This window comes from Cupressus sempervirens, chromosome 10 (assembly GCF_028749045.1).
Source record: "Cupressus sempervirens isolate cs-2001-9-10 chromosome 10, ASM2874904v1, whole genome shotgun sequence".
Lineage (NCBI taxonomy): Eukaryota > Viridiplantae > Streptophyta > Pinopsida > Cupressales > Cupressaceae > Cupressus > Cupressus sempervirens.
Genome location: NC_143127.1, coordinates 494,830,356 through 494,858,202, shown reverse-complemented (window position 1 = coordinate 494,858,202; position 27,847 = coordinate 494,830,356). Strand labels below are relative to the sequence as shown.

Below are 27,847 nucleotides of genomic sequence, written 5' to 3'. Positions count from 1 at the left end.
TACCATCAACGTTTCGAATCACACTACGTGATCATTTCTTACTCTTCCTCCTAATGATGGATCACATAGTGTGATTCGAAACGTTGATGGTAAAAATCTTAACACAATCGAATCCATAAACATATCAATACAACTATTAGATTGTGCTCATTAGCTACCATTACTCTTCCCCTGCTATTTTTAACCTCATATCATCAACTCTATATATGTACATCCCAACATCATCCTAGCCTCCTAAAAAGATGTTCCACTCAACAAAAACTTGATTTCTGCCCCTTTCTTAAAAAAGTAAAACTGAATTGCTGAATTTCCTCGGAAGAGAGCTTCCCAGTTCCACGAACAAAACTTGATTCCTAGAAGAGCCTTTATACGTATCAGAAAAAAGTCCAAATTAAATTTAAAATTAAGAAAATAAAAATAAAAAGTGTTTCCACATTCCGTTCCCTGTCCAGAGAAGGAACGTTCACAAACGACGCTAAAGTGGAGGAAGGTTGTGCAGCGCAGGGTTAGAGGAGATTTGTAAATCACTGGTAAGCATTCACACCGCAGTATAGTTGTGCTTTAATTATTATCATTTGCCACTGTGAGACTCAGATTTTTATAGCACCAATTTGAGGTTTTTTTTCCCACGTTTTTGTTTCGGCCCTCAATTAATTAGTAGTTATGCAACACACAGAGAAAAGTAGAGCAGCGATGAAAAAGATGAACGAATCACTTCTTTAGAGGTAAACAACACCATATTAGTTTTCGAGCCTCCAACAATTTCAATTGGAAATTAGCGCCATAAATTTTTGCCTGCAAGTTACTAGGGAAAATGATTGTTTAAATCTGGCATCTTGAAACTGTTACGCAGTAGCATAATGCCTTTTCATATCTTTCCGCGGCGCTAACAAATTCCTGCTAATTTATTCGTTTGAAAGTCTGATGTATGACGGGGGTGAATCGTTTAACATTTAGGGCATATATATTTACAATTTCTACCTCATAGGGCTTTACGTTATTCTTTTTACCTTTATCACTTATTATCCTGACTATGGGCGGAGACTTCACATTAGCGATGATTTCTCGTTTTCCTTGAAATGTAAGCGTATCTTTTTGAATCGCTTCATTGAGGCTTGGTTGTTTGAGTTCCTGCAACCGATTCTTGGCTTGCTACTGTTTAAGAAATTCTGGGTGTTCGTTTTTTGAATAAAACCCAGTGTTAAATGATGCTTAGTTGTTTGAGTCCTTGCAACTCATACTTGGCTTAGTATTGCTAAATTCAGCAAATTCTTCTCTGACAAAATCAGCAAAATGGTTATATTATCCCTGGCGCATATTCTGGTTGATCGTACCTATATTTTCTCTGCCGGTACACTTCTTCATTGGCCAAACCTTAAATTTTTCTGCCAAGATATCAATAATGGCATAAATTGCCCTAGTGCGCGCCTTGAGTGATTTTGCCGCTAGGATTCTGCATCCAAATTTGCAACATGGATTCAGCATTGCATTTCTTGCCCAAGTCAATAATGAGGGCAAGTTGACTAGTGATCTGTCTGTCAAGAGGGAAAAAGGTTCTAAGTAAGCATGGAATGCACTTAGGAGATGGCTATGCCATAAGCGAATTCTGCCCAACATTGGAAATAGGGGCTAAAAAAGTTTAAATTCCACCAGCATAAATGAAAAATCAAAATGTGGCACACTTTCTTTCTGATATATCATAAGCGAGTTCTGCCAAGCACATTCAAAAGAGGGCAATAAGTGGCTGATTTTTGTGACAGGGCTTATATGGCTACTCTTTAGTCAAGCAAATGTTTATTAAGGCATTATTAAATTCTTCCGAAAGCAGGACTGTAATTAATCTGATGTACATCCAGTGCACTTTCTCATCTCATTGGCTTAGCCAATCGAGCTCCATTGGCACTTTTTGCTGCTGGTTCAACCATTCAATTTCTCCTCCAACGGCACTTTTGGGAAGGGAATCCATAAGTCAATTGCACTGAGCATGAAATAACAGTTCCACGAGGGTTAGGTACTCTTGTTAAGGGCATTGCCACTAGTTTCTTGCACCTAAGGTCTTAAGACTGAAATAGATAACAGAATTCATTAGACACATTTTAGAGTTGGCATTGCTACATAATTCCTTTTCTGTGAAACAAAAGGTTGGCATAACATTAAGTGAATTCCACCATGAATTTTCAGTCAGACCTGAAAGCAAAAAAGTGAAAAACACAATAAAACTATGCAAGGAGTGAAGCTAAATGCATATATATATGCTGTCTGTTCATCATTTTAAACTTAACATGACACTTTCTTTATGATTCACAGAGAGCAAAGCTTTTTGTTTATGTTTACAGGTTTGTGATGTAATATCAGCACCATAGATGAAGGGCTAGCAATAGTTTGTGAGGAGTTTTCAGCAGTGTCATTTTTCTGGCCTTCATATTCTTCTTGTTTTTCTTTGCTGTAGCACACTGTCATTGTCATCACATTCAACAGGTGGTTGAAGACAGGACAATTCACTTGTAGTATGTTCCAATAGCAGATTAAACTACATACAGTGTTACCAAGCCTCTTGGTCCAGATAAGTTTGTTAAAGTCAAGGGATAACTTGGTGTTTTGGACAAATTGACCATTAAGAGAGGGTATTAGTATTGATGGGGACACAACCCAAGAACAGAATGGACACAACAGAAAAAGGGAAATTGTATTAACTAAAAAAAATAAGCTTGTACATTTAGTACAAAGAAAATAAACTTCAAAACATGCCCTAAGGGCTTACAATAGCATAGATGTGGAGATAATTTCTCCTTTCAGTACCTCCTCTCAAACTCCACTCCGAACTGCCTTTTACAATGCCAGAAATCTCCTTAAATAGACCCCGGAGGGTTAAAGACTAGGAGTACATTCAAGAAAGTGCTAGTAGGCATCCAACGGCCAAATAGAAGGTTCCAGAAGCTACGTTAGAAGTCGACGCAAATTTAGAAGAATCCAGAAACGGTAACCGAACTTCCGGGAGGCATAACTTTTGAACCGTAGCTCCGATTGACGAACCGTTTACATTTCCGGAAAGCTCCCGAAGCGCTCTATAGCCCTATGGACCAGCTTCGCTTGTCCCCCATTTTTCTGCCCTTTTCGAGGTCATTTAATGCCCCTAACTTGACTTTGAAGCATTCTTAGGAGGTCTCCAAAATCCGAAAAACTGCAATAACTTTCAAACCGTGGGGCCTTTTGACCTGTTTTTTTCTGGAATGCTCTAAATCACAATTACATTCATCTGGCCAATTCACACCTTCTAGTTTACCAAAATGATGGCCCAATTACATGCTCCTATTTTTTCGGAATTTTCTAGCGCACTGATAGTGGAACTGTGAGAGTTGGAACCTTTATTTGACCCAAATGGGTATCCAAAAATGAAAACACATGAAACAGAAACTAAGTCTAAGTATATTTTTTTTTGGTGACACAGGATTGCCCTTATACCTCAGGATGCTCCTGCATCAGACACCCAGGGTAGATTGAAAAGTGACCCTGTCACTTTATGAATGGTAGAGGAAATCCCAAATGGGAAACCTCAGCTGCTGAAATCCAAGTTGAGTCCTCGATCGGTCGTCCTTTCCATTTGACCAAATACTCTTCATACTGCCTGTTTCTGGTACTCCTACCCACACGATGATTTAGAATGTCTTCTATCTCCTCCTTCTTAGAAGCAAGAATTGGACATGGCTCTAACACCAGCTCCTCATCTGCACCATCATCATGATACTCTGTTAAATCTGCAATGTTGAAAATGAGAGAAATGTGAATACCTTCTGGCAGCTCCACTTCATATTCATTTCTTGAGTCATGTTTCTTCAAAATTTTGCAGGGGCCAAATTTCTTCATTTTCAGCTTGTAAGTACCGGCTGGAAATCTTTCTTTTCGTAAGTGCACCATGACTAGATCCCCTACTTGGAATTTCTTATGTCTTCTCCTTTGATCAGCCCTAGCTTTATACTCTTGATTCATCTTGGTAATGTGTGCCTGAACCTCCTCATGTAGACGCTTGATATGTTCAGCAAATTCTTCCGTTTCAGCACTTGTCCTCTCCCCTTGCTCTATCTTCCTCAATTCTGGTGCAGTCCTTGGGCTATTCCCATACACAATTTGGAATGGTGATTTTCCAGTACTCCTATTTATAGAGTTATTGTAAGCAAACTCTACTTGTGGTAGAATCAAATCCCATCCCTTGGGCTTATCCCCAACAAAACATCTTAGCAAATTGCCCAGACTTCTGTTTACCACTTCTATTTGACTGTCAGTTTGTGGGTGATGCGTGGAACTGAATTTCAAGTCTGTTCTCAACTTTTTCCACAATGTCCTCCAGAAATACCCCACAAATTTAGTATCTCTGTCAGAAACTATACTCCTTGGAAGTCCATGTAGTCTTACCACCTCTTTGAAAAACAAGTCTGCAATATGGACAGCATCATGAGTTTTGTGGCATGGAATGAAATGTGACATTTTGGAGAACCTATCAACCACCACAAATATTGAGTCATTACCCCTTTGTGTCCTTGGCAATCCAAGAACAAAATCCATACTTATGTCCTCCCATGGCCTTGATGGAACAGGCAATGGCTGATATAGGCCAATATTGTGACTAAACCCCTTGGCAACTTGACAAACCTGGCAACTCTGTACAAACTTCTTCACATCCTGTGAAATTTGAGGCCAAAAATAATGTTCTCTAAGAATGGCAATGGTCTTATCTCGACCAAAATGTCCTGCCATCCCTCTACTGTGTTTCTCCTTAATCAGATTTTCCCTCATGGAACTCCTTGGAATGCACAATTGACTACCCTTGAACAACATACCATCCTGAATCAAATAGTCTAACCACTTGGTTCTATTTACAGCAATAGGTTCTTTACAAGCTTTCCATGCTTCAGCAAAATCAGGATCCTCGGGGTACAAATTCTTGAGTTCATCAAACCCAACTACTTCAACCTGCATTACTGTAAGCAACAACTGTCTCCTACTTAGTGCATCTGCAACTCTGTTAGATTTTCCACTTCTATGCTTCAACACAAATGTATAACTCTGCAAGAACTCTACCCACTTCATATGCCTCTGATTCAATTTACCTTGGCTATTTAGGTACTGTAATGCCTGATGATCAGTATACAAAACAAATTCCTTTGGCAATAAATAATGCCTCCATTTCTTTAAGGCCTAAACTATAGCATAGAACTCTTGATCATAAACAGAATACTTCTTCTTTGCATCATTCAATTTTTCACTAAAATATGCAATAGGCTTACCTTCTTGGCTTAATACAGCCCCAATAGCGCTGCCACTAGCATCACAATCCACCTGGAAAACCTTTCTAAAATCTGGAAGTGCCAACACAGGTTGTTCTGTTACCTTCTTCTTTAGCAATTCAAAACTTTTCGTAGCTGCTGCAGTCCATTTGAACTCTTTTCTATCCCCTCTTATTGTATCAGTTAGGGGTGCACATATGCCACTAAAATTCTTAATAAACTTCCTGTAAAAACTAACCAGACCATGAAATGATCTTACCTCAGTAGCAAACCTTGGAGTAGGCCATTCCAAGATGGCTTTTACCTTCTCTGGATCCATTTTGAGACCTTCAGGTGATATAACAAACCCCAAATAGACTAACTCCCTTTTTGCAAAGATACACTTCTTCAGATTAATTAACAGTTTCTCTTCCCTTAGCCTTTCAAGGACACTACCAATATGCAGTAAATGTTCTTCCAAAGTCTTGCTGAAAATTAAAATATCATCCAAATAGACAATAACAAATTTTCCCAAGAACTTCTTAAGTACCTCATTCATGAGCCGCATGAAGGTGCTTGGGGCGTTCGTCAATCCAAAGGGCATGACTAACCACTCATAAAGACCCTCCTTGGTCTTGAAGGTTGTTTTCCATTCATCTCCTTCTCGAATCCGTATCTGGTGATAACCACTCTTCAGATCTATCTTTGTGAAGTACTGAGCTCCACTCAAGTAGTCCATAAGATCATCCATCCTTGGCAAAGGAAACCGGTACTTGATGGTTATCCTATTTATAGCTCGAGAATCTGTACACATCCTCCACTCTCCATCCTTCTTTGGTGCGAGTATTGCAGGTACTGCACATGGACTCAGGTTCTCTTGAATCAAGCCCTTCCTCAACAGCTCCTGAACCTGTCTATTTAGCTCCTTTGTTTCAGTAGGAGTCATCCTGTGAGCAGCCTTGTTAGGCAAACTAGCTCCTGGAATCAGATCTATCTGATGATTGATTTTCCTTACTGGTGGCAATCCATCTGGAACATTATCAGAGATACTATCTCCAAACTCCCCTAGTAAATCTGAAACTTCAAGTGGTATTTCACTACTACCTTCTTTATCTTTCCTAGGAATCAAAGCATAGCACATATGCTGATGTTTCATGCCATCTAAAAACTTCCTTTCATCAACAAGACAAATCCTAGCACTGCTACATACCTTTTCACCTTCCTTTTTCATGGGCTTCAATTTGTGGCGAACTCCATCCTTTGTCAGAGACTATGTGTTTGCATGTCCATCATGTACTGCATGTCTATCAAACTGCCATGGTCTACCCAACAATAGATGGCAAACATCCATCGAAATAACATCACAGAGAACTTCATCATGGTAACTCCCAATTTTGAATTTCGCTAAACATTGTTCACTTACCAGGACCTTATGATCATCTTTTACCCAAGCAATCCGATAGGGCGGGGGATGTTTCTCCCTCTTGAGCTTCCGCTTAGAGACCATCTCTTCTGATACTAAGTTATCAGTGCTACCACCATCAATGATCACATCACAACATTTATCCTCACACTTGCATCTGGTACGGAACAAACTCCTCCGTTGTCTTGGTTCAATCTCACCACTTAGTAGGACTCTTTCATTTACCAAGGTCTCTCCTCTTTCTGCATCCTTTGAATGTGATGATTGTGCATCCTCATCCACATGAGCAACCCTAGCTTGGCCCTCAGCTCTCCTATCTGTCCTTCCTTGTCGTTGAGGGCATTCAAAGGCACGATGACCTTCTTCATTGCAATGGAAACAGGTACCACGGAAGCCTCCTCTTCCTTGTCCACGTCCTCTACCTCTTCCTCTCTGATTTCCAAAGTCTTGATCATGAGAGCGGTTGAAACCCTCATTCCTCTGGTTCCTGCTAGTACCCACATCTTCATTTTTCTTTTGAGTTTCATTGCGGCCTCCAAATGATCTACCGCTTCCCCTTCCTCCTTGACCGCGCCCTCTTTGTCTTCCTTCAAACCTTTTATTCAGCTTCTCTTCAACTCGTAGGGCAAACTGGTATGTCTCTTCAACGCTGGTCATTCTTACTAGACTTAATTCCTCCTGGATGCTAGGTCGCAACCCACTGATATAACGAGCAACCTTCTCCTTATTTGCTTCTGCATGCCCCGCTCTAATCAAGAGTCGGTAAAATTCCTCTGTATATTCTTGGACTGATCTTCCTGCTTGCTTTAACCCATGCATCTTCTTAAACAAATCAAGCTCGTAGTCCACAGGAATGAATTGCTTCTTCAATTTGTCCACCATGCGATCCCATCTTGTGATCTTCTCCTTTCCTCTTCTGTTTCTTTCCAATTGAACCTCTTGCCACCAGATTTTGGCATGGCCTTTCAGTTTGGCCTTTGCAAACTTAACCCTATCTGGGTCCCTGATATCCTCATACTCAAAGTATTCTTCCAGTTCATTGATCCAATCGATCAACTCATCTGGTTTCAGATTTCTTGAAAATACACCCACTTCAATTGTGGGTCTTTTTCCAAACTTGGTAATGGTCCTAAAAAGCCTTTCCTCTGCATGATTCAGAACTTCCCCGTCAAATTCCCCTTTTGGTCCAATTTCATCTTCTTCGTTGTCATCTTCGCTTTCATCACCTACAGCCACAATTGTTCCTCTACGGAGCTCCTCCTGCAATGCTTGTACCTGCCTTTGGAGGGCTCTAACTTCCTTAGGATTAATAGCTCTAGCCCTTTCGCCACGCTCTCTTCGTGGAGGCATCTTCTTAACTCAAACCCACAACCACACAGTCCTGGTGCAAACTGCTTCACAGTCAGCGCTCTGTCTACACACTCAGGAAAATTGGCTCTGATACCACTTGATGGGGACACAACCCAATAACAGAATGGACACAACAGAAAAAGGGAAATTGTATTAACTAAAAAAAATAAGCTAGTACATTCAGTACAGAGAAAATAAACTTCAAAACATGCCCTAAGGGCTTACAATAGCATAAATGTGGAGATAATTTCTCCTTTCAGTACCTCCTTTCAAACTCCACTCCGAACTGCCTTTTACAATGCCAGAAATCTCCTTAAATAGACCCCGGAGGGTTAAGGACTAGGAGTACATTCTAGAAAGTGCTAGTAGGCATCCACCGACCAAATAGAAGGTTCCAAAAGCTACGTTAGAAGTCGACGCAAATCTAGAAGAATCCAGAAACGGTAACCGAACTTCCGGGAGGCATAACTTTTGAACCGTAGCTCCAATTGACGAACCGTTTACATTTCCGAAAAGCTCCCAAAGCGCTCTATAGCCCTATAGACCAGCTTCGCTCGTCCCCCATTTTTCAGCCCTTTTCGAGGTCATTTAATGCTCTTAACCTGACTTTGAAGCATTCTTAGGTCTCCAAAACTCGAAAAACTGCAATAACTTTCAAACCGTGGGGCCTTTTGACCTGATTCTTGTTCTGGAATGCTCTAAATCACAATTACATTCATCTGGCCAATTCACACCTTCTAGTCTATCAAAATGATGGCCCAATTACATGCTCCTATTTTTTCGGGATTTTCTAGCACACTGATAGTGGAACTGTGAGAGTTGGAACCTTTATTTGACCCAAATGGGTATCCAAAAATGAAAACACATGAAACAGAAACTAAGTCTAAGTATATTGTTTTTGGTGACACAGGATTGCCCTTATACCTCTGGATGCTCCTGCATCAAGTATATAATTATTTTATTGCTTTCATGGTCATCTTTTCTATATAATGCAATTTAGATAGATAAGATCAATTACTCAATCCTCTTTAAGTTTCTTATTAGAAACTTTCCTATTTGTACATTTTTAATATTTTTTTGTCATGATCTATTTGATCATTTGTTAATACAACAAAGTCTTTACCAATTACTTAGTGTAATGCACACCTTAATTAGAGTCTAATTTGGATAAGACATGTTCACCTCTGCCTTTTAGGATCACTGGTTGTCTAAGTTGCCAGTTTGGGTATGTGTATAGGTACAAGGACTTGGTGTTAAAGTTTGTAGCTGCGATAGAGATCTTTATCACTCAAAATCTGGACTTTATTACTGTTATTGTCATCTTCAGCGGAAAAGGACACTAAAGTTTAATTTGTAATAGTAAATGTAAATGACATGTGTCATTCACATGCATTGAGGCATGAATATTCAAAGAGTCATAATTAAGTATAGGAGTTATGAGAATCTCAAAAGACCTTCGGTTATAATGTGAGAGTCTTTCCTATTGTTATATATTCACATCAAGCCAAGGATATATTTATACACTTGAACACTTCATTATCAATAAAGATATATTTGTGTTGTGTGGTTGGGTTTTTCCCTTCATTTTCAAAGGGTTTTCCCAAGAGAATTATGATGTTCTTTGTTTCAGTTTTCTCTCTTTCTTATTGTTGGTTATCTTCATGGATTTCTGGGCTCTAGTTTTAACATGGTATTAGAGCCACGTTAGATAACAGTAAGAAAGGTTCTCCTATTTATGCAATGCAGTTCATTGGAGCATAGTGGATGTTTGTTGTTGGGCATCTGTTTTATTTTTTGTGTTTCATGATCCTTCTTGCTCTTTTTATAAATCTTACTCTTGTGGGAGGAAGATAACTGTTGTCAATGGCTGAGGAACTGAGTGTCAATTTGACACATTTGGAGAAGATTTCAGATTGCGATGATATGAAAATATATATGGAGACTTTGCGTCTAACACTTTGCACCATGTGTTTTCGCACATGATCTTTTCCTCGATGGGCTTCCGAATCATTAACGACATTGTGTATGGATTTGCCTGTCTATTATTCAACGATAAGTCATGATTGCACAAATTTTTTTTTTTTCAGACGTTTGCATATTTAGATGACATAAGTTCTATTTTACAAGTTATTTATGAGAATTGCATGTTTTGGTTATAGTATTATATGCTATCGGAGATTTTAATTATTTCTTTCTTTTGATTTGAAAAGGAATTAAAGGCAATTTTCAAAGATTCGATTCCCTTCATTTGATATTTCTCAGAGTCTTGTATCAACTCATTCTCTTGCCGAAAGTTCTTGAATCATTCTTAGTGAATATGTTTATTCATGTTTTTTTTTGAATGAATATGAGCTTCAATAGTCATTATTTGCCTGAGCTTCAGTATGTCTCTCATCAGTCGATGGTTACCTTTCGAAAGAGTATCAACCAAGAAGGAGAGAAAAAGTCAAGTGTTGTTTTGATCGGGAGTCTTTAGGCATTCAAATTTTTGATGAACTCTATAGCGATAGTCATCTGTCGATGGTGCTTGTTGAGATTGATTCCTAGTTTTAAGCTCTATGGCATAGTTAGTTCTTGATTATTGCCAGGTTACAAATGACATCGACACCCCTGGGCAGTCTTTGTATGCTGTTGGAGTTATGTGCAATTTTGACACTCATTAAGGCTTGGTTGTGTTGGTTATTGTTTTCTTTATGTTTGCATGTTCGAAGAAAAGGCACTACTATTGTTGTCGTTTCATTCATTGGCAGATGAGTAAATGTATAGATGGGTTGTTCTTTTGGAATCATTAAATGGTGATCTTACATGTTACCTTTCCTCTCTCTTTGGCATTTGAAAGATTATGTTAAATGAGTGCATGTATTTCTCATGGTTGGGCATTCAATAATACTTATTCAAAAGTATTTGTTCTTGGCAACAACTCTTTGCATTATTGGGTGAAGGTGTCTGTGTCTCTTACGTAGGTTCGACTTGAACGCTCTTATTTCCTGCTTCATATATTTTAGGGAAAATATATATTCCTTGTTCTATTGCTGGGATATTCATTGATGCTAATGATTCATTATGGAAAGCGAAAGGTCTTGGATTCATTCATTTCCGGAGGTATGATCGTGACTTTCATTTTTGCATGATTGGGTTGCATTTACGCAATTAGTGCATGTTCGAATTATTCACTCTCAGACCGTAAATGTTCAAATAATGGCAAGAGTGGTTCGTGATCAACGTGTATCTTGACCATAATGCTTATAGTGGATATTTATTCAAAACCAGCAGAATATGTTCTCTCCCTCTGTTTCACTTGACTATTACTGTTGATGAGATGGTATCGTCTCAACTGACTAACTTCAAGATAAAAGTTGTTGTTGGTTTCCTCAGGAGCCATATTAGTTATCATGTGAGGGGGTGTGGTGCATCAGGCCTGTTTAGTAATAACAACTTTGCTAATAATATAGAATTGTGTTGCTGTAGCAGAGAAAGTGTTTATGGTTCTTGAAGCCTCGAGGATGGTTTATGGAAGATTTAAGTGTTGTTCAACACGTGTTGCAGAAGACGTATCAACATCCAGATGATGGAGAGATTTGTTTATATGTGTGTGCTTTACTTTGAGGAAAAAGACACAAAGATCAACTTTGAAATATCAAGAGATGAGTTTTGATCTCAAGTTAAAATTGATTTTTAATTTATGTGCTAGTTGTCATTGAGAATGGTTTATGCTGGTTTGATTTTTTAGGTTGAAGCAATAAAATGAAATTTTTCTTTGCATCCAGAGGGTTTTTAGCTTGAGAGAGATTTTTTAATTATCAAAATAATTTTGGATTAAGTTGATCTAATCTCTCTTAGCAATAGGATCTTTTTGCTTCAGAGGGAGGCCTCATAATTAAGAGGGAGCGTTTATGGAACCCCAATCATTCTCATATATGCTTGTAATGCTTGTGGTATTTATAAATTTTAAGAGTTAAATGGAATCAAGTCTTAGTTTTTTATTGCCTATTTTTGTGTGAATAAATGAGATTGTAAGAGCAGCTATGATAACTCTTTCACTATGCAGTAGTTAACATCATTTTGAGAGAGTCGATGATGTCATCACATTGAGAGATTTCGTGATGGGAGTTGGATGTCATGTTGAGAGATTCCATGACAGTTCACAATGAGAGAGTTCGTGAATAAAGGCTTAGCTGTGAGTTTTACAAATCTTTTCATGTTGAGTGATTCCATGAATATAACTCATTGTTACAGGTTTTCATGGAGTGATTCCATGAATATGACTCATTGTTACAGGTTTTCATGTTGAGCGATTCCATGAATATGACTCGTTGGTACAAGTTTTCATGTTGAGTAACTCCATGAATTATGTTTTGAATTCATATGATCAGAATTTATCATTGACATTTTTGGTTGTAGCTTTGTGTGATTGTTCAGCCAAAGATCTCTATCTTGCTAAGAGGAGTGTTAAAGTTTGTAGCTGCGATAGAGATCTTTATCTTTCGAAATCTGGACGTTATTACCGTTATTGTCATCTTCAGCTGAAAAGGACACTTAAGTTTAATCTGTAATATTAAATGTAAATGACACGTGTCATTCATGTGCATTGAGGCATGAATATTCAAAGAGTCATAATTAATTATATGAGTTATGAGAATCTCAAGAGACCTTCAGTTATAATGTGAAGAGTCTCTCCTATTGCTATATATTCGCATCAAGCCAAGGTTATTGTACACTTGAACATTTCATTATCAATAAAGATATATTTGTGTTGTGTGGCTGAGTTTTTCCCTTCATTCTCGAAGGATTTTCCTAGGATAATTCTGATGTTCTTTGTTTCAGTTTTCTCTCTTTCTTATTGTTGGTTATCTTAATGGATCTTTGGGCTCTAGTTTTAACACTTGGTACATGGGTACCTGTAAATCACGACTCTAATAAAAATCATTACAATTACAAAATTCACATTAAAAAAAAGTAATTGTCTTCTATCTTCCAATTAGTTCATCAATCATCAAAAGGATTATAAAAAATACCATCTATTGCATTTTTAGTTACTACAACTCCAAAATCTTTCAACCCAAAGTAGTGCTAGTCGCACTAGATGCACCATGTGTAGGTATCTCATCATCATCACCCATAGACTTTAGCAAGATGCTCAATGGTTGCATCCAATTTGGTACACTTGGGGGTTACATCTCAAGCTTCATTGCCCCATCTTTGTATGTGGGATCCTTACGTGACAGAAGATGCAAATTGGAATGAATGTAAACCAAGTTTTCATCCCTTTTGCAGCCAACTGGGTACACTTCACGAATTAAAGAAAGGAGAATGTACTCCAATTCTGTTCAGTGACATAAGAACTTGCAGGCAAGAGAGAACGAACAAAAGAAATGCAAAATACATTAAATAAAACAGAAGTACTTGTGAGAGGATCTTGATTGCAAGAGGTGGAGGATCATTTAATCTTGACCATAGAGGTACCTCCATGCAGTAGCATCCATTATGGATTGGTCATCAACAACACAAGGAATATGACTTGTTGAGACAAACATGCCAAATTCTCTCCTAACATTTTACCCCACCCTTGGATCGTGGAAGAGTCTACAAAATGCCCACTTGTAACTAGTAGCAACTTCAAATCTCTATATGATGTTGATTTCCTTGGCAAAGGAATTACATTGTTGCAATATTACCTTGAAGATAGGTCATGTGCAAGGAGGTGCAATGACGTGGCCATCTTTTTTCGACAATGATGAACGATGCCACCCTTTTGAATAGGGTTTCTTCAGGGTCTTTTTTCTATTACCTTTTTTAGTTTCCTTACCATCATGTCGATGCCATTACAGACATTCCCCAAACATGGTGCATTTGTATTAGCAAACCAAAAATAGTTAGGATATGCTTGGTGAAACCCAATACATATTCCACATGAGGCCACAAGTCGTCATCCAAGATCAATGATGACCTTTTAGACCCTCTTTGAATTTGATTGCTTCTATACAAACCCGTTGGTTGCTAATAACCTAATAACCATTTGACCCAATGCCTCATCTCATAACAATTGTATGAGATGCAAATTTGGTCTCAACAACTTAGGGTCATGTTAATAACATTTAATAAAAAATATTACAAATTTATGTACATATTGAACATAACATAAAATTAAAGAAATGAATTAAATTTACATCCAACAACCCAATCTTGAGAGAGTTTTGAAAATTGCTTTCACATTTGTGGTTCGTCACAAATATTTGGATCGCCTCACCCTCTTGGAATATTTCTTTCACCCACTCCAGTTGAGTGCCAATTGCTTGCATTACCAAGTTGAGGGAATGTACGGTACACGGTGTCCAAAAAATGTGCTCATATGTTTGTTTAACCAAAGCAACTGCAACCCTGCTATATTTTTGTATTTTTCGTAATTACTTGGACCACAATTTCATAATACACCATCTCTATGGACTCAATGAGGATTCTAGAAAATGAACTCTGCATCCTTTGACTTAGTCTTCACAATCAACAACCCTCAAAAACTTCTTCCTCTTTGGAGGATATCGCATTAACATGTATCAATGGGTGAGTGCAATATCTCCATCCATTAGGAACTATAGAAACACTTGATTCAACCCTAAAATTTCTGATTGGTTTAAATGAAGTCTAGACATAACTCTTCTCTTTGTGATAAGGTGGTAGGCATCTTTTCATAATGAGGACTTGTGAAACTACAAGGTGCATTATTGATTGCCGACACTATTTTCTGTCAATATAGCGATCTCGTCAAGTTGAATGGAAGACTAATGGTATAGGTGCAACGTGCACTTTTTGTTCAACAATATCTTTCGCTTCCATTTTATATGCCTTGTCCAGTGGACCTCTTTTGCGGGTGGGAATTTCTACTTCGACTTCCTTTGAGGGTATATGCAAGAAGGGATGTTGGGAGGTTGCTATTGTATTAGTGGGTGAATTTATTGTTCTTTTTCATTTCTAGATGGATAAGCTCTTTGTTTTCCTCTTGTAATCATTTTATCAACATCTTTCTCTCTTACACGACTATTTCTATGGTAGAAAACCCTTTCTTTGTTGGGTCCTCATACATTCCAATTCCTTTATCTAAGGGACCCATAAAGTGAAGTTTAACTTGAAAATACAAGCTATTAAATTGTATATTATACAATTTACTCTTCCAAATATATCTCTCTCCTCCTAGAATTCTTGAAAGCCTTGTGGTATGTCTCCATAAAGGAGTTCCTTTTATCAATTTTGTGTCTTTGGTTTCCTTTCACATCCACTCAACTTTGAGTATTGGCCATTTGTGATGTCCCCAATTTTAATGTAATAACTTATTTAATTGATTGGTCCTAAAATAAAATAAAATAATAAAGGACCTTTAATTAATTAATAAACATGTGACCTAAATTAATAAAATAATGAAATAATTGGTATTGTAGGCCTGAATTTGTAAATCTCTAGATGCTTTTTCGAGGCCTTTATAAGGTGATGGCTGGGCATTGCATTTTATCATGGATTTGATATGATTTCTCTTTATATTTTCGAAGGTTGAAGGCCGAGGAAGTTGTTTGTAGTTTCGGAGGTGGAAGACCCTCCCTACTCTGTTGGTTGTAGTTTAGTGGTTCAACACCACCCTATTTTGTTGTGGGGAAATATCATATGGATAGTTCACTTGTGCACCAAATCTGTATGTTGGTCTTTGTCATTTGACAATTGATTGATGTTTTCTCGGAGCTTCTCTGAAGGCTTGTAATCTGAACTGTTACCATTGTTAAATCTAAATTACTTTGAGTCTTGGCTTTTGGCAACGACAATTTGGTGTTCATTATTGACATCCGAAGTTTCTGTTATTGTATGTGCGCAATACATCTATTTGATTAATGTGACATTCAAAGGCGACAGTGCTACATTTACTGATCATCCACCGAAGGTGATTATTAATGATAATACATGTGGCATAAGTATCAAGGTGACTTCGACAAAATCACAACTGGGCATACAACAATGACATATGTATTTGTTCACTTGTATTTGTTTGGCGCAACATGTTGTAACACACCGTATGACCTACCAGTCAATTATACTGTATTGTTGAATTTTCGGGATCTCAACAAATGTATTAAGCACTGCCATGAATTTGGTTTGTGTTTTTCAAATGGCAGCAACCTCTTATTTATAATTAGAAAAGGCTAAGAAGAGACATATCTATTCGTTAATTTGGCAATTAATATATTAATAAATTTAATCATAGTTATATATAGATTTTTCTCATACGATAAACTTATATCTCACATGTAATTATATCTCATATATAATTATAAATATAGTCATAGGTTTATCCAATTGAAGCTACCAAACATCAATAGTCATAGGTTTATCTGACTGAAGTGACCTAACATCAATAGTCCCTCTTAGCTAGGGAGGATAAACACATGTATTAGCTCAAAGTAATATCAAGTTAGCAAGATTAAGAATATCTTTATTTAGAAGATATCCATCATTTTGATATCACATTTGACATCAGGAGTATTGGTCTCCCTTAATATCAACATATGATATTCACCAAATACTCAATAAGGTTTGATATCATATCTGATATCATGAGTATTGGCCTCATAGAATATCAATGATATTCACCAAATACTCTTTTGAGTAATAACCTTCCAGAATGTTGAGATGTAAGATGTTCATCAAATACTGTGAGTAATGGCCTTCTAGAACATCAAGTCTCGTGATATTCACCAATTACTTTGAGTAATGGCCTTCCAGAATATCAAGACACATGATATCCACCAAGTACTCTGTGTAATGGCCTTCTAGAATATCAATATGCATAACATTCACCATGTACTAAAAAAATGTTTATAAGGTCTGTGCATAAGCAATCTCATAATGCTTACCATATAAACATCCACCATGCAAAATATAATTTACTATGATTTGCATAGACATCATAAGATATCTATCATAATAGAAAATTAAGTTATTGTAAGATCATCACCTTTCAATAACTTCTGCAAATACAAGTGACAACATTTGGAAGTCGTCACTTCCTCATGACGTACACAAGGGGTAGGCTCGTTAAACTCACATAGGCATGAGGTATATTCATGAATCACAATCCTCTTCACTGCTACAATTTATTGATCAATGGAGAATCCATCTTAGCATGGTTTACTCCCTTTGAATCAATATGATCGAGATCACCGAAGATTGATTGAATCATATCCTCTATTTGCTCCTTCAAACAGATGTGTTAGACTCCCTCTGAAAATCAATCTTCTGAGCCCCTTTACTTTTGAGGAAGTGTCAGAGTCCCTTTGAATATCAGCCTACCTTTTCCTGCAATATCATTCTCAAAGGAAAAGATCAAGGCACATAACTCTTATAGTAGGTAATGAAAAAAAATAATAGAGACTAACATAATACTCAAGGATAATTCTACATAATGATATAAGATCATTCCAATGTAATATAGAAAATATCTAATTTAAATATATACTTTGAACATATATATATATATATATATATATATATATATTCAATCTTCTAAGCATATATCTTAAATATATGTTTTCAACATATTATTACCTTATTAATATTTCATATAATAATCTAAGATGACAAATGTCTATATTCACTTATATTTATAATAGAATAGACAATTAATACTTACCTCCAATACTTTAATTTCTTCAATCCCTATGCACACAACCATGGAAGGTTTGTAACATATGTTTTGTAATATCTTCAAATATACATACTCACACCTCTGACACCTAATCCATGTCGGCATCCCCTTTTCATGCATAAATGGGTTGATATTTTTCCAATAGTAAGGATGGAACTTGTTGATTGATATATTTATCTGCTTCGTCCAACCCTTATCTTATTATCCACAATTTCCCTTCTTTTTCTTTTCTTAAACCCAACCTTATTACCTTTCCCATGCTTGAGGTGTTGTGGCATGTGGACCCTTATGTGACATATAAATCTCTAGCAGTTTCCTTTGTTTATTGCTTCTCCCATTCCTTTGTGATGCTCTTGATTTATATTATACCCAGTTTCCAAAGTGATGATTAGCAGTGAGACCAGTAATGGTTTGCGCTTTCACCCTTCCAATATAATTTCCTTTTCGTTCTGGTCTGACCCATTTCGAATGCTTATTATCTTAGAACACTAAACCTCCACACTTGAAACAAGTGGCCTGCAGAATAACTGTGTGATGTACTAACATCATCGAATGATCATTTTACACATGCAGTTGGATAAGCAGTCCATATTTAAATTTATAGATATCTCTGCTTTGTTTGCTATCATTGACTTTGATAACAAATGCCATTTCATTGCCAATTTTCTGTGACTTTTTAGATCATCGTCTGTGGCAATTTTCCCTGTGTTAAGAATTTTGTAATAATCCAAATTTACCTTCGGATATTTGAGCACAATATTTTGTCTGTCATTGGGTTGCTTTTGATAGGTTATACATTAATTATAAATATGAGAATCAATGCTCATTGGTGTTGTCTTCACGTAGTGTTAGCCATATACAATTCTAGCATCACGTTATTTTATTTCATAGATTTGGAATATTCGTTAAATATATTGGTGATTTGCAATCCAACACATTTCACCGCTTTTGGTGAATTTTGTATCAACATTCGTAAATTACAATGACGATATAATCAAGCAGCTTTACCATGTTATTTTTCTCTGACTTGTGTAATAAACTCGCTTCTAAATCCATCAAAATAATACCTCATCAGTCGAACTAGATGAACACAATGGATTCTTCCAAGTTCCAACCGAGTCTCATTGTGTCTTGACTGATCAAGAATTTTAACATTCACCAAAATAACTTGAGGAAGGCTACCTTTAGAAACCACGCCATTGACATTGTATTTCTTGTTCTCTTACATTTGTAATGTACTCTGGTACCATGTTGATTTTCCGGGATTTTGCAAATGTACTAAGCAAAGCCATGAATTTGGTACGTGTTTTCCAAATGGCAGCGAACTCTTATTTATAATGAGAAAAGTGCCAAGAAGAGACATGTCCCTTTACGAGACATGTCTATTCGTTAGTTTGACAATTAATATAATAATAAATATAATCATAGTTATAAATATATCATTATTATATTAATTTCTCTCATATCTACCAAACATCAACATGTACGATCCCATACACTTCCAACTATATGACCATTTTGCATGCCAGTGTATGGCCTTTTTGTTTCACCATACCTTGTCTTACTGCCATACGGTCTTCATTTCCTCTGTATAGTACTGTCCTACATGTATGACCAATTCCTTCTTTGTCATATGGTCAAACATAGGCCCTTTCCTATGTCGTACGACCTGATTGCCTGCAACTGTACAAACCCTTCATCTCCCCTTTGTAGGACATTCACCTATTCCAACTGTATGGATATCATTTGATTGTTGTTTCGTGTATTGTGATTGACCTGTAGCCTATGAATTAGAGGTGATAGAAGTTGTCTCTTAGGCACGCTAATTTGGAACATTATACCATTTTTGCAGTTTGATTTTTTTCTATTATAAGAAATTACATATTTAAAACTAGAAAAATATAAATTAAATGAAAGCATACAATTGCAAAATCAAGATATAAAAAGTAAAAAACACTATAACAAGGAGTTAATCTTATTTCTTTTTTCTTGATTTTTTAAAGAAAAAAGCTTGGAAAAACTCATAAAAAGCTTGAAAGAATTCTTTTAAAGACTGAAGAATGGGGTTAAATGCTTATCTTAGATGCTAAAATCTCCTTTGTGGAAGTAGTCATTCAAGGAGTTGTCATTTGTTGGTGACAACTGACAAGTAATATTTGGGATGGGAGGATTATCATGTCCCTTCTATGAAGGAAAATGATATATTCAGTGAAAGCCAGGGATGCACACCTAACCCAAAACCTAGGGGTACCTAGTGTGGGGAGGTCCACGGGATAGGTACTTGGAGTACACAAGTACCCCCCACCACCACCCAAGCATTGTGCATCTAGGGTAGTTGGGTGCTTGGATGCTTCATCCACTCTGTTAAGAGGAGCAAACTTACCTCTAAGAGAAGGGAGAGGCTAGTTGTCGTACACAATGTCTTGCATATTGAAGATCGCAAGACACACATGTACAAAGAGAGCCTAACAACACAACGGGATGTAGAGCCAGAGGATCCATCTCAGATTGATGAGGATGAGATTGCAGCAGAAACAAATGTAGGATTGGTTGGTGTTCCTTTGAAGGAACTTGAGTGTGAGGAATTCACTAGTTCTAGTGATGAGGACTTTGGCTTGGGGGATGATTAGAGGCTTCCCATCACTACATTTTGTCATTTTGATATGATTTTGTATTCATTTTGATATTGATCATGATTCGTATCATGCATGATGATACTCATTGTCATCGTCTTTATGATATAGTTGATATTTTATAGAACTATTATAAATTCTATTTGCTGATAATTTGAATTTCTATTTGAATTTTGATTTTTGAATGTTACTATTAAGTATGTACTATGTTACTATCTTGAATGTTCAATGGTTCTGGTTCGTTTTGCAATTTTTCTATGTGCAAGTATTTCAGTTTGGTATGTTACATTGAAACATCATTTCATAACTAGCATTTCATGTTTTATATGTTTAGTATGCAACACCCATCCCCTTTGCATTCCTGCTGTCTCCCCATCTTTTGCCCGCCGTCCTGAAATTGAGGCCCTTTCTTCTGTCCTGGAAAATTGTCGGAACATTCCCCAGCGCTGTAATGAGCCTTGCTGGTTCATTCCAAATCTATGCTGTAGAAGTTACTAATTTTTTTTTTATAGATAATCGGCCGAAGCCTAGCTTATTTGTTATTATTGTTTATTGAGATTAATTATTATTGTGTTAAGATTGAGTAGATTCGAACCCAAGGCCTCCCTGATAAGAGGCTCATAATTTTACTGTTGTGTTGTAGGCTGTTGCCTATTGTAGAAGTCACTGTTTTGTTTTTGAAGTTTTATATTTCTTTTGTGTTTTTGAGAATATATATATATATTGGTTTTTTTTCAAATATATAAAATGACAAACTTGACATGCAAAATAAATGATAACAACTTAACTGTAACTTTAGTTACTATACTTCTACTTGCAAATATTTACAATGATAAATGCAGTATGCAATTAACCAATTAAATAGAGAACCTGGCAAAGATAGATGCTCAATGCTGGTGCTGATAATTGCCTTTATTCACTAATGAAACCCCTACTGTTCCGATGCTGTCTCCAGTATAGTAACTGCAGCCCTCTGATGTGAAATGCTGCTCTAGGTGATTTGATTGCAGCTAAAGAATTGAAACACTGCTATAATGATTCAGATCGCAACCTTCAATAAGCTTCTCAAACGACATAAATTTCTGTATTTACTTGCAGATATTTAACACCTATGGTAGCCACTCTCACTTCCAACAACTTGCAGCAGTAGTAATTAATTCCCAGCAAATGAAGAAACCCTCAAGCATCCAGATCGAACAACAGACCAGTAGTCAGAAATGAAACACAATTCATTGGCAATAAAGGCCAATTCAAATTGCAGACTGAATGGGAGAAATTCCCAATTTCTCCAATCTTCAACACAAAAATCCTTGAGCTCACAATTCATAAAAAATATAAGCAATAAAGAGATATGTTTTTAACTTGTCATGGAGCTGCATTTATAACATTTAATTTAATGGCTTCTCAATTACACCCAACGCCTGGAAGCTTATTGCTCACATCTTTCACTTAAAAGGCTTCACAATTACACTTTTCACTTAAATTGTTCGGATGCATATTCCAACTTTAATATATAATAACTCCTTTACAACTCAATGGCTAGAGTATCCTTGTGCACACTTTTCACTAACGATCCTTCTTCAACACACCATCCAATTAGAACAATAATCTCATTAAGTAATTTGATTAAGCCAAACTTAATTAATAACCTTCATTATGCTCTGATTGTCGAAGTTCTATGAACAAACTGAGATAGCTTGACCCAATGCATCATCAGTATGCACTGCTATAAATAGTAACCAACTCTCCTGACTTACTATAAATACTAAGATGCACGAACAGAGACCCTGAAATCCAAGTGTTAGCTCATGAGGGTTGCAGTGATGAGCTAACATACCTGTACGGCTGGTACCTACTAAATTGGGGACATCACATGCGTCGGTGTTGCATTGGATACATTTCAATATAATAGTGTTTTGTTAAAACACTTAATATAATATTTAAATAATATTCAAATAGTATTTAGTAAATCTAATCAACAAAATAATAATTATGATAACCACCTTCCAGGTCGGCCCCAAAGGAGTTTCAAAAATAAGGTCAGCTTGTTTCAACATTAACCCAATTCAGCATAAAAGGGGCACTCAAGGTCATTGAGGATATAAAAACATGGCTTATGATATCTGAGTTTTCGTCTTAACATCTTCTGCTGTCGGGACAAAAACCCCTGCATCAGCACACTCAGATATTTGGATGAAACCCCAAATATTTCTCCTGCTGGACTTAACTTCTGGAGGAGCAGATAGGGCTGATAAAGCGCTGTTGTGTTTTGAAGAGAATGTCAAAAGAAATCATAATTGTACAGCACAGAGATGACAGTCATAGGGATCTAGCAGCAGCATGCAGGCTACAGAAAAGTGGCTAGATTACACGAATATCATTTCAGCAACATTATATTCTTACTGTGGAGTAATCAGACCATCTTTACTCATTCTTGTGTCAGGTAATATTGGGGAGGGTATATTTGAAGAAAATGACAACTGTTATAAGCCACTCCTACACCTAATCGCACCTCTACAATCAGCTGTGAGCACACTAATGTCTGCAATATCCTAGGCTTCTGATGGGGATATCAGATTTGCTAGCTTCATGTTAAAATTCTGTATTTATCTCAGTTTTGCACATATTTGATTACAAGTTGGGTTTATTGCTGTTATAATTCTATGTATTTTTGTTAATGGGAATGCACATACTATTTTTTGGAGATGCGAGTTCAGTATATTTATTATATTATCTGTAGTCAATCTGTATATTTATTATATCATCTATAGTCAATCTACTCTGCAGTCATTTGAAACTATTGTTATCAAATTAAGTTGCTGGCTTGGATTCAGATTTGAGATTTGGGTTTGAAATTGATTCAATTTTTTTTGGGGTGGGTTGAATTTGTCCATACAAACACACACACACACACACACACACACACACGTATATATATGTGTGTGTGTGTGTATGCAGCAAATAAGTTCATACACTGCTATGCTAATAGTGAAGCAACATAGCAAAATACTCAACCATGTATGTTAACAATTGGAAATGTATAAGCACAAATCTTATTTTAGATCTATAGGGTTCATCTCTTAGAAAAATCAACATAGAACATAGATCTTTTCATGAAGGGAAATGTGCCTTGGGCTTAATGACTCCAGTCCAAGTTATGGCTGCCCCAACATAATGCAAATGGAAGCATATCAAAGTAGTCTAAATTCTTTAAGGGTCAATTGAAGCACTAGATACTTTTCAAGTACAATTAATCCTAACAGAACCAAGACTGCACACATGCAGATGGCTGCATTATCAAGTAACTGCAGACTGATCTTTTGGGAATACAGAATACAGCAGCCAAAATAAAATATCTGCCAATGAGACTGTAATACATTGATTACAACCAGATGTTTATTCCTGATATCATATTGGTCATTGGCAAATAGAATGAAGTATGCACAATCAAACTGTAAAGAGAGTGAGAGAATAATAGACAGGAATAAGACCTTGGCAGTTGGCACCTAATTCATATACCAGACTAATCATGTTTTTTCATATGCATATTTAGACCCAAAAAAAGCGTAAAAAGTCATGACCAAAGTTGGCCGTGGTTCTGGTTGTGACTCGAAATCGCTCTGTCTGAATTTGGGATGAGTTCGGTTCACAGCAGCCAAATTTCCAGTTTCATCCTGCCAGAAGCGAATCTGGTAACATAGTTCGTAACTGTTAATATTGAATCGATTAATACTTCAGAATCAACCGGGTTTGAACTTAATACAGCACTTGCAATTATAAAACATAAAGTGCAATATATGATAGGGAAAGAAAAGTATGCTAGAAAATAAAAAAAATTGAAACTTGAGATCAAACTTTCTATGTGAGGAGGTATAGGTAAATACATTCATGAGGTTTTTGTAATACACATCTTGAAGAGTGTAAAATCACGATTCTTTGAAGATATGAAGTTGCCAAATTCACTCAAAACACACATTGTAAATCTACAAGATTATCCTTCTAATGTGGAATTATACCTAATAACAACCTGTTTATCTTTATATTGTGCCATCCTCTTTGGTAAGGAAGGAAGTTTTGTATTAGAATTTTTCGGGGACAAAGCAAATGCTAGGAGATGCAAACACTATGGTCATTTTCTTCTAACATTCATGAATGCTTTTTTTGTTCTCTCCTGAAACATGTCTCTATGGATGGGGTCATTCTCCTTAGGTTCTGTTGTGGTCCTTTTTTTTTCAACAATGGAGTCCATGACATTTTAAATTTTGTCTAAACATGGGTGCTCAACAATGGAGTCCATGACATTTTAAATTTTGTCTAAACATGGGTGCTCTATATTAAGGAACTTAATCACTCTGCTGATGGGCTCACTGAAGCTGAAAATACAATCCACACAAGCCCATCACCTATTAAGGATAAATTTTTGATCCTTTGTTCTCTTTTTGATTTTATTCCCTCCATGCACTTGAAATAGTGTTGATGTCTTGGCACCAAATGATTTTATGCCTTCACATTTGTTTCAAGATGATTGTGTGTGATGATGCAAATTGAGCCCCGCCAACCTAAGATGGTGCCAAAAAATTGAAACAAATCAGAATATTAAAGAGTTAATGATGTATCAAACATAATAAAAATAAAATTACCTTCAACTATTCAGGTTGGAGAAGTTCTTCAGATTTATGATAATTTGTCATAAATGTTTGGATATTCTCAACCTCGATTTATATTTCTTTGACCTACATCTTTGTACCAATCTTTCACATCATCAAGTTGGGGGTGTGTGGCACATCCAAAAGTCCGCACATATATGTTGGCCATTAATGACTTGGGTAACATTTTTGGTGCCCACCATCCCAATCGATTCTGAGGATCTTACAAACGAAGTCTTCATATGTCCACTCGCCTCTCACAATGAATTTTCTTCTAAAACATCGCTCTTCTAGGACACATTGTAATGACATTAAATAGTGATGTATTTTTGCAATCCTTCTATTAGAAAAGATGGGCACATATCTTGAGCCATGTATCCTTGATTGCTTTTGACGATGCCTCCACAAAAGATTTTTTATTGGACAGTAAGGTGGTGTGCATTTTTTTCTTATTCACGACTAGTATAATCAATATGATTAATAATTGCTGTCACCATTTCTCATCAATATGGTGATCTGAAGAGGATGAAAGGAAGCCAATTGCCATCCACAACCTCTCTTGGTTCATTCGTGAATGCTTCTTCAAATGGGCCTTTTTATGGAATAGAAGAGGTTATCAATTTTCTTGGGAAGATAGTTTAGAATAAAAAAGATGATGGCCAGTTAATATTGTTAGGCTAGGAGTGTTGGATGATTATTTTTGGATAGAGAATGTGATCTTGCGTGTTCTCTATTACTTGCACATATTGGCATTTTCCTGTTTTTTTTTGATATATGCTATAACTGTTTCTTTGGCAATGTTTTTTTATTGGGACAATCCTTTTTGGATAGAGGATCTGATCTTTCTTTTGATCTATCACTCACAATGTTGGCATCCTCTTGTTTGTTGATATATGCCACATTTTTTTCCTTTGCCAATCCTTTTTTATTCAGCCTTCAGTCAATTTCTTATTTTCAAGCCCATCATAACTAACAGATAATCTTTTGTGCAACTATCACATTGGCTATGATGCCACTGAAGTGCTCACCTCAAAAAAAATTTCATCATGCATGTACGTTTCCAGAAATAACAAGATAGACTTACACTCGATTAATAAATCTTACAGATGCAGCTCTCTCTTCAATAGAACTAAACATCGTAGAATCCTTTCATCAAGCCTCCACCTTCAAAAAAATATCCAGCGTACTTCAAGGATTAAAAATGGTAGCTTGGAGGCAAGATAGGGTTTTGGTTCTGTCTATTTGTGAAATGAGGGCAGATATGAGTGACTTAAGGGGACAGGAGTGAAAAGGCCTGCATGTCGGGGTGAAATTAGGTATATGATTTATAAAGTGGCTGGAAACCCTGGATACCTTGCTGCTTGCTAGGCTGAACCTAGGTGCACCTTGGGCTGTCCCGGCCTAGAATTAGAGGCTTAACTGATGCTGTTCAACAGAACGCCAACTTGTTTAGCAGAACCTGGTAAGAGCTAGTGATATATATCACAGCGAATCAATTAAATTGACAAAATGCATGTATTGAATATCAGGACCTTGAAATGATAACTGAATAATGATAATCAAATGGACAAGCCTAATGCAAACATTAAAATAATGCTGTTTGTTGATTTAGTTTATTGGTGAGCACTGTGTATTAAACTTATGAACACATCCATTTATCATATCAGTGGTTTTTTGAGTTCTCATAAATTGGCAAAATAAAAAAGCAGTGTAGACTTATCTTCAGTGATATAATCCATCTTTTCCATAGTTTTATTCCTCCTCTCCTTGTTGCCCTTGTTAGGTTTGACATATGTTTATTAAATTTTGTGCTTGTCTTTTATTTTTGCTCATGTTTAGTAGAATAATTTCTAAAGGTGTTTGTGTCCTTACCCCTATTAAAGAGCAGTCGGTTCTTTTTTTGGAGGAGATCCTGCTGTCATCTTAACATGATACGGGCAGGGTACACGTGTTTAGGGGACGAAGAGCTGTCTGTTCATCATATAGTTATATGGACAAAATATTACCATCTTTCCGTAGTACCTTCCCATCTAGAGAATCTCCTATTTAAGGCATCAACGTTTTGGTTTCCATATATGCTTATTTTTCGTACATAATACAGCTGAAAAATATCGTTAATGTGTTTTCTTTTCCATTTGGTTTAACTTCTTGGCTTTTATTTTGATGTAGAAGATGGGCCTTTGGACATTACTTGAAGGATGTTTACTGATAGCAAATGCTCTAGCCATACTAAATGAAGATCGATTTTTGGCTCCTCGTGGGTGGAGCTTATCTGAATTTCCGGGAGACCGAGGGAGATCTCTGAAATCACGAGCCATTGGGCTAATTTATGCTACACAATACTTAAGGATGCCGTTGATGGCTTTAAACATGCTCACAATAGTGATAATGCTTGTTTCAGGCTAGCGATGATGTCAATTCCATAGCCAACAGGTAACTTGTTTAGTGCAATGTGATCATAGGCCAACCTTGATTAACCCTTTGGATTTAAGGGCTCAAATTGGGATCCATGATACATTAATTGGATATGGATGTTTTGATTAAAAAATATATTGGCGATTTGCCATCCATGTACCTGGTTTCTGGTTGAGGGTGTTCAAATTGTATCATGTTCTTCTATATAATTCTCATTGTTAGCTGTGCATTTTCATGCTTCAATCGAGGGCAATCCTGCTAGTTGTGGATGTGATTGCCTTTGATTTCAAGTATCCATGCCTCTTTTATATCATGTCAAGATATGTTGGAACACGAATGACTTCTGAAAATGTTTTTTTATCTGGTCTTTTTGAACATGTATGTCATTCAACAATATTTAGCAATAAGAGTTTCAGTTCTAAGGAGTGTTTGCTTAA

General features: G+C 36.6%; 1 protein-coding gene across 3 annotated transcripts; it reads left to right on the top strand.

The window, feature by feature from the left end:
• Positions 1–246: 246 nt before the first annotated feature.
• LOC149534829 (uncharacterized) lies at positions 247–27,847 on the top strand. 3 transcript variants are annotated; one of them, XM_089805036.1, is made up of 2 exons: positions 247–530; positions 27,168–27,847. In XM_089805036.1, the coding sequence occupies exon 2, from the start codon at positions 27,168–27,170 to the stop codon at positions 27,399–27,401; it is 234 nt and encodes a 77-aa protein (XP_089661162.1). In that variant the 5' UTR covers positions 247–530; the 3' UTR covers positions 27,402–27,847. The 3 variants fall into 3 exon arrangements, with proteins under 3 accessions (XP_089661162.1, XP_089661161.1, XP_089661163.1); XM_089805035.1 differs by having other exon boundaries at positions 265–530; positions 27,165–27,847; XM_089805037.1 differs by lacking the exon at positions 247–530 and adding an exon at positions 574–725 and having other exon boundaries at positions 27,165–27,847.